The 8,646-nt window shown below is 46.8% G+C and overlaps 1 protein-coding gene across 1 annotated transcript; it reads left to right on the forward strand.

The window, feature by feature from the left end:
* Positions 1 to 1,145: 1,145 nt before the first annotated feature.
* On the forward strand, positions 1,146 to 8,124 carry LOC120871814 (zinc finger protein 211-like). Its single transcript, XM_040251791.1, has 3 exons — positions 1,146 to 1,596; positions 2,400 to 2,526; positions 4,522 to 8,124. Exons 1-3 carry the CDS (start codon positions 1,564 to 1,566, stop codon positions 5,913 to 5,915), a joined length of 1,554 nt encoding a protein of 517 aa, XP_040107725.1. The 5' UTR covers positions 1,146 to 1,563; the 3' UTR covers positions 5,916 to 8,124.
* Positions 8,125 to 8,646: the final 522 nt, after the last annotated feature.

Genomic DNA, 8,646 nt, shown 5'->3' on the forward strand with positions numbered 1-8,646 from the left:
CAGGCGGGACTTACTGGCTTTTCATGGCGGTTCTTGGAGCGGTTTTCCAGGTCCGAAGGATCGGGGTGGAGGGGACAGAGAAGGCGCGAGAAGACGCTTTGTCCCCAAGGACTGGAGGCGGTCCTACAGTCGGGCACATCTACCTGCAGGGCGGCCTGCAGACCTCGGTGCCGGGTCCTTCCGGGGCGCTCGGGCCCCTCTCCGCCCACCGAGGCCGATGGCGGCGGCGGCGGCGGCGCTGAGGGACACTCAGGTAAACGCTGATCCGCCCGGCCCTCACCGGCCTCATCCTAACAGACGCTGAAGCCCCGAGCGCCTGCTCCCTGCGCACAGCTCAGCCCCGGGATCCGGGACGGTGACGCGGCGGTGGGTGGGGCCTTCTGTTTGACCGACAGTACGCTGGCGCCTGGTACAGGGCGATGGGCGGAGGGATGCGCGGGCGCAGAGACGGGGCGGTCCGACGGAGGCAGGGGGGTTCGTGGAAACTGGGCAACGGCACCCACTCCAGTGCTCTTGCCTGGAAAATGCCGTGGACGGAGGAGCCTGGTGGACCGCAGTCCATGGGGTCGCTAGGAGTCGGACACGACTGAGCGACTTCCCTTTCACTTTTCACTTTCATGCATTGGAGAAGGAAATGGCAACCCACTCCAGGGTTCTTGCCTGGAGAATCCCAGGGATGGGGGAGCCTGGTGGGCTGCCGTCTATGGGGTCGCACAGAGTCGGACACGACTGAAGCGACTCAGCAGCAGCAGGGGTCCATCTGATGGCTGCATGGAACAGCGTGTGTATGCTGTCGCATCTGCAGTGGCAGACTGAGGAGTTGTACCTTCCTTTTTGAGGCCTTTGAAGCCATGGAAAATAAAAAAAAAAATTTTTTTTTATAATTGGAGGATAATTGCTTTACAGAATTTTGTTGTTTTCTGTCAAACCTCAGCATGAATCAGCCATAGGTATACACCTGATATGAAGAACTGACTTTGAAAAGACCCGGATGCTGGGAAGGATTGAAGGCGGGAGAAGGGGACGACAGAGGATGAGATGGTTGGATGGCATCACCGGCTCAATGGACATGAGTTTGAGTAAACTCCGGGAGTTGCTGATGGACAGGGAAGCCTGGCGTGCTGCAGTCCATGGGGTCGCAAAGAGTCGGATACGACTGAACGACTGAACTGAATTGAACGGATACGTATATCCGGTCCCCTTTGAACCTCCTCCCCATCCCACTTCTCCAGGTTGATACAGAGCCCCTGTTTGAGTTTCCTGAGTCATACAGCAAATTTGGAGCCATGGAAAATTGTGAGGCAAAGAAAAGTGACATAAGTTAGGTTTGCAAAATCACCAAAGTCTGTTCAATCAAAGAACTAATTGTAGGGATGCTGAGGACACTGAAGCAGATGGAGTTTGGGGTTTTTTTCCAAGGATGCACAATTGCTGAGAGTGAATAGAGGTTAGACACTCGTGGAACCTGGTTCAGATGCTCCCAGGTGTGCGGGGAAGGTCTCAGTCCCTGGAAAATTGCCAGTATCACATCCGTCTAAGACCTACCACTTCCCTCAGGTTTCCATGGCTGCAGAGGTGCTTTTGGAATCTAATCGGGTAAGTGGAGATTACACTCACTAGTCGCAACCCTGTGTTAGGCACTCAGTCGTGTTTGCAAACCCATGTACTATAGCCCGCCAGGCTCCTCTGTCCATGGATTTCTCTAGGCAAGAATACTGGAGTGGATGCCGTTCTCTTCTCCAGGGGATCTTCCCGACCTGGGGATTGAACCCAAGTCTCCTGCATCAGAGGTAGATTCTTTACCATCTGAGCCACCAGAGAAGCCTTCTAATTTTTTCCAAATTTGGGTTGTTATGAAACGTGTCACCTGGCATTTTCCCAGCCCTTGGGTGTGCGGACCTTGGAGAATCCTAGCTCAGTCCTGAGTCCAGTCTAAGCGTTATATGAAAGGGTTCCCGTTTCAGGCCACCAATAGAAAGAGATGTGGAAGCTTGTCACAAAAGCAGGAAGTGCTTAGAGGTGAGGCTAAGTTGGTTCAGGGAATTGCAGGTCTCCTTCCTTCCTGGCGAGAAGAAACTGGCTGTGGAGAGCAGCAGTCAGACCTGGAATGACTGTGAAGTTGGGCACCTATTCTGGAGGCAGTGGGAGGTGTGGGTCAAATGAGGGAGGTGATTTCTTCTGGGTCTTTACAGGCTCCACTGGTTGCAGAGTGGACAGCAGCGTGAACAGAGCGGTTAGTGGGAGAGTGAGGAGAGAGCAGACAGCTATGGCACCAAGGTCAGGAGTCTCTTCTGAGCTCTTAGGAGGGAGATGGAGATGGGGGTAGATGTGCGAGGAGGTGGATTGTGGGTCTTCAGGAGTGAGGCAGCTGATGGTCTCATCTGTCTGTGTCCTGGCAGGGCAGTGTGACCTTTGAGGATGTGGCTGTGTACTTCTCCTGGGAGGAATGGGCTCTCCTTGATGAGGCCCAGAGATGCCTGTACCACGATGTGATGCTGCAGAACTTGGCACTTACATCCTCACTGGGTAAGCTCTTCTACGTGCCCCTGTGCCCTGGGCCAAGCTCTGTGCTTCTCTTTTCTCCAGGGGCAGGTGTGTCCCTAGTTGCCTGGATTTGTGCTGTGTTTACAAGGACTGGGCTGAGTGCTCGCCTCCTTCTCATCTGTGTCTAGCACCTACTGTCAGCACCTACTGCCCCAAAGCCTCCTAGGGAAGAGTTTGGTATCACTGTTGTTTTGTCAGCCTAATGGACCCCCATGCCTTGCCCTCTGCCTCACTGGGTGACTCTCTAGCACCATAGCACCCTAGTATAGCACCCTTCTTTCCTATAGCTCATATTTGTTTCTGACTGTGCTGGAAGTGTAGGCACTTACATAGTCACTGCTTACACAAATGTTATTGACAGACCCTTAGTTAAGGTTCTTTTTGCTTTATTTCACTTGGAACATGTATACAAAACATTTACCAGTTTCTTTTTTTTGGCCACACTGCTGCCTTCAAAATCTTAGTTCCCCAACCACAGCATGAACCCATGCCTTGACCACTGGACCACCAGGGAATTCCCACAGATATTTAATTTGTATCCTCTTCATTTGCTGAATTCATTTATTCTAGAAGTTTTGTGGTGCAATCTTCACAATTTCATGAGCTGTGGATCCCTTTTGTCTTTTTTCTTAAGGCTCCGTGTAGAACTTCCAGTACTACAATGAATACTAGTGATAGAAGCTGGCATTATTTTCTTGTTTCTGATTTTGGAGTATTTCTGACATTTGGAGGACAGACTCCTTATTGCCCATCCTGACTCCTAGAAGCTATTCTTGGAACATGTACAAGGTCCCTACCCCAAGGGCTCAGAGGTAGGGAGTGGAAGGATGAATACTATTACCATGATAAGAGCTGAAAGGGACAAAATTAAAGCAGTTGAGCATTGTGAAAGAGTTGCATTAGACTAATTCTACTGGTGTAGTTGTCCAGAAGGGAAGTCAGATTCCTGGTTCTTACTACTGTGCTATCTTCCCTTCAGCTACGGCCTTAGGAATTTTTTGGTAATATTTAATAGCTTTCTGGTGGTCTCCTGTGTGCTGAGTTGTCTGGGCCTGTTTTGGCTACTGACTTGTCCTGTCGTTCCCTTATGATTTTAGTTCTCTTGGGTACACGCAGATCTTCAGGTGGGGCTACAGAAAAAGTCCTCTGAGCTTCACAGGACGGACATGACTCCATTCTCAACAAGGTGGGCTCAGAGCAGACCTGACCCAGATGAATGGAAGTTGACAGAGGACATGACTTCAGGTGTTGGTTGAAATCACACCAGGAACCCATCCTGTTTTACCTCTGTATTGGTGCCATCGCCAGGAGCCACACCTCACTCCTTTCCCTTCTCACTTCTCCCCACTGTGCTGACTTGTCATTTCTCTTAGTCATTTCTACTCTGATCCCAGCTGAGAGCTACTCTCCACCTCTCTACACTGCTCACCTCACTCATTCCTAACACTGTTCCCTACTCAGCCATTGCTATGTTCTACAGGGTGCAGGTATTTAATAATCCTTAAATACTGTCACCTTTGTTTCAGTCACATTTTTCTGGGACTGGACTGGACTTCTGCACAGCATCACATGTCATCAGCAGATATAATCCTGCTAAAATCTATTGACAGATCTTCCTCAGTGGTCCAGTGGTTAAGACTCTGCGGTTGCACTGCAGAGGGCACTGTTTCAGTCCCTGTTTGGGGAACTCTCATGCCAAGTGGCACGGCTGCAAAAGAAGAAAAGCTGCTGACAGAAAAACGAGTTACAGCACAAACCTTTCCCATGGGCCTTTCCTCATGTCCTGTGCCCAGTGAGACCTGCACCATTCCGTGAACTTAGGGACCGGGTGGTGCACAGCAGTGGCTTCCTCAAGATGAGTTTTCCTGAAAGCCATTTCATGAGCTGATCCTTTGATGTGTTGAGTTACGTTTGTGATGGTTTTGCCTCTTCTCAATAAGGTTGACATGCACTTCACCATCACTTCTTTAATTTCAGGCTGTTGGCATGGAGTAGAAGATAAGGGAGCACCTTCTGAGAAAAGCATTTCTGTAGAAGGAATGTCGCAGATCAGGACTCTCAAGGCAGATTCATCTCCCCAGAAGGGCCAGCCCTTTGAGACGTGTGGCCCAGTCTTGAGAGAGAGTCTGCACTTTCCTGAGCACCAGGAAACACACCTTGGGCAGAAACCGTACACATGTGGAAATCGATTCTATATCTCTGCTAACCTTCAGCAATACCAGGGGCAACACATTGGAGAGATACCCATCAGAAGTGCTGTGGACACAGCCTTGATTATAAACAGCTGCACAACCCATGTGTCAGGGAAACCCACTGTCTCTGGGGAGACTGGGAACGACTTCTTTGTCAATGTGGGATTTTTCCATCAACAGGTCATTCACACTGAGGAGAAGCCAAACAATAGTAATGAGTGTGAAGCTGTCTCTCACAATGGAAAAAGGCATGAGGACTGGGGAGAAGGCAACAAAGGCTTCCACTGCACAGATACACTTGTTGAGGACCAACGAGTCCTCACTAGAGAAGGGCTTTATGAGTGCAGCAAATGTGGAAAAGCCTGTACTCGAAGATGTAACCTCATTCAGCACCAGAAAGTCCACACCGGAGAAAGGCCTTATGAATGCCATGAATGTGGAAAATTGTTTACCTACCTCTCCAGCTTCATTATACACCAGAGAGTTCACAGTGGAGAAAGACCTTATGAATGCAGCGAATGCGGGAAATCGTTTAGCCAAAGCTATAGCCTCAACAGCCATAGGAAAGTTCACACAGGAGAAAAACCTTATGAGTGCAGGGAATGTGGGAAGTCTTTTAGTCAAAGGTCTAATCTCATTCAGCATCAGAGAGTTCACACTGGAGAAAGGCCTTATGAGTGCAGTGAATGTGGGAAATCTTTTAGCCAAAACTTTAGCCTCATTTACCACCGGAGAGTTCACACTGGAGAACGGCCTCATCAGTGCAGTGAATGTGGAAAATCCTTTAGCCGAAGCTCTAGCCTCATTCACCACAGAAGACTTCATACTGGAGAGAGGCCTTATGAGTGCAGTAAATGCGGGAAATCCTTTAAGCAAAGCTCCAGCTTTAGCTCACATCGGAAAGTCCACACAGGAGAAAGGCCTTATGAGTGTGGGGACTGCGGAAAATCATTTAGCCATAGCTCCAACCTCAAGAATCACTGGAGGGTTCACACTGGAGAAAGGCCTGTTGAGTGCAGTGAATGTGGGAAATCATTTAGCTGTAAATCTAACCTTGTTAAACACCTGAGAGTTCACACTGGAGAAAGGCCTTATGAGTGTGGGGAATGTGGAAAATCGTTTAGCCAAAGTTCCAGCCTCATTCAGCACCAGAGAGTTCACATTCGAAAAAGGTCCTGAGTGCAGTGAATGTTGGAAAAAAACTTTTCAGCTAGAAATATGACCTCATTTCAACCCCAGAGATGTCACACCAGTGAAAGGCCTTAGATATGCTGGGGTGTACAGTTTCCTTCTAGTATATTTACACTGGAGAAGTTGTGACTGAGCCATCTAATGCATCTGAAAATCTCCACTGGGGAGATTCCCCTTAAGTTCCAGGTATGTAGGAATCTAAGAAGCTGTGCTTTACTAGGGGCTTCCCTCGTGGCTCAGTTACCTGCCAGGCCCTTTCCAGCTTTATGTCACTGCTGGTTTCATTTCTATCACCTGGCAGGTTCACACAGTGTGGACATTACCTCCCAACATGCTCAGGGAAGCTGACTTCTGTCCCATCCCTTTCTGTGGAGGGAAGTAATGAGTAGTCTTAGCTCTTATGGCATCCTCATTCCTTTCTCATTTCGAAACTAGGGCGTGGACCTCACTCAATTTGGGCCCAGTGGACCCAGTTTCAGTTCTGTTGGTGACTTGCCATCAGGGACTGCATTTTCTGGGACATGTTAGTTTCTGGTGACACGTCTGATTTTCCCAGCCTCCAAGTCACCAAGCTGAGAACTGCATGCCTTGTATTCCTTTGCATTTTGCAATAATAAAGGCATTAATGTTTCAGCCCTCTTTGGTCTGGGGCGTCTGTTCACTTTATATGAGGTGATCGGAATAAAATTGGGCTCTACCAGCATTAATGGTGGCCCAGCTTTCATGGGGGCCCTGTGCCTTGTGTGCTTCACATCAGTGTGATTGAAGAATCTAGCTCTCTTTGTGGGGTTGGCCTAATGTAAATACATTGTTGCTCAAGGTCTCCTCAGAAAGACTGCAAGGCTTTGGGGTCCTGATTTGTGGACTGTGTATCAGGGTTTTTTTGTGGGCTCAGAAAACATCTGAGGAGCCATGAAGTTGTGACAACCTCCAGTGCTTCTGGAAACATGAATTGTTATTCACAGTGAATGATCACGTAATGCTCAGCAGTTAACCTATAAAAGAACCACATGTCCTGATCCCTAGAATTCACTAGATAGTTCCACTGTAAGTCTACAGGGCTGGAGGAAACCATGTTGGTCAAGTAACCCTGGAGCGGAGGAGATTGTAGTGAAGTAGGTGGAGAGTGTCCTAACTGCATCAGCAGATGCTCCAGTGAGTGTGGCTGTGCAGTATCAGTGTGCACAGATGCCTGAACATCTGGAACGTTCAGCCAAGGGCCATTGCCACAGAGGCAGAGAAACAGAAAGATCCCTTCATCCACAGTGTGGCTCTGTGATCAGCCAGCATTCCTGTTAACTCAGGTGGGAAGACGTCTATTCTCATCAGTATTTGCTGCCACTAAGACAAGGGTGCTTCTCCAAGGTCATCAGAAAAGAAAGGCAATATAGGATTGCGAGACATGAGGAGTTTTCATTTTGGTTTTGGTTGTTCTTTGAGGCTTCCAGGATCAGAGTTCCCTCACCAGTGACTGAACGCTGGGCCATGGCAGTGAAAGTGCCAATTCTTAGCCACTGGACCGCTAGGGATTTCTCAAGATCTGATTTCCTAAAAAGTGTGACAGACCTAGATTTTTCTTTTGAGTCATTTTGTAAGTTCTTATTCAGGTGTAGTTGACATATGATATAGTGTATCTATTTGAAGTGCAGAATCTAAATATTTTGAGATTCTTAAGTGATAATATATAAGTAGTACATTCTTTATTGCTGAATAGTATCATTCTATAGTTACATTGTTTGTTCATCCATTCATCTGGTTATGGTCACTTGGGTTATTTCTACTGTGGGTTATTGTAAATAAAGGTGCTAAACGTTTGTATGTATGGATGGATTTTCACTTACACTGTGTTAGTAATTCAAAGTATAAAGCCTGAGTCATAGAATAGGTGAATGTTTAACTTATGAAACTGACAAACTGTGATCTACATTTATAGATTGTTTTTACATACCCACCAGGAGCATGTAAAATGCTTCCAATTTCTGGCCAATACTTGGTATGGTCAGTCTTTTGGATTTCCTTAAATTTTGAATTTAAGGAAGTAGTCATTTTAATTACACCTCCCTAAGGAATAATAATGTTGATCTTTCTTTTTCCACATGGTTTATTTGCCATCTGTATGTCTTCTTGGTAAAATAATCTGTTCATATCTTTCACGTATTTTTCTTTTCATTAATAAATAGCTCCTTTTTATCCTCAATTTTTGTGTGTGCTATATACAATGTAATCACCGCATATACCATGTAGTTTAAAGTTAACCTGCACTATCCACATATTTTTAAATCTAGACTTTCAATAATATAATGAAGTCCAGGTTTGTAGTGTTTTCCAGTTTTCTGAATACAAATATTCTTAGCATGGCCAATTTCAAACTAACAACATGGTGTCACTGAACATGGAGTTGGGAAAAGTTGATAGAGGTACATCATTCCAACTCAGTCATACTGATACAGTAGCAACAAATGATACAAATGATAATGAAACTTGGTAACAGCAGAATCTAACACACCATAAAGCAATTATCCTTCAACTAAAATATTTTAACTGTCCCTCCCCCAAAAAACATAGTAAAATTACTATGAGGTGACAAGTTCTGAACATTTGTGTAAGGTGTAACCCCTGGGTGGAGGAAATGGCAACCTACTCCAGTATTCTTGCCTGAAAAATCCCTTGGACAGAGGAGTCTGGCAGGCTACAATCCAGGGGCTTGTAAAGAGTTGGA

Source organism: Oryx dammah, unplaced genomic scaffold (assembly GCF_014754425.2).
Source record: "Oryx dammah isolate SB20612 unplaced genomic scaffold, SCBI_Odam_1.1 HiC_scaffold_13, whole genome shotgun sequence".
Taxonomy (NCBI): Eukaryota; Metazoa; Chordata; class Mammalia; order Artiodactyla; family Bovidae; genus Oryx; species Oryx dammah.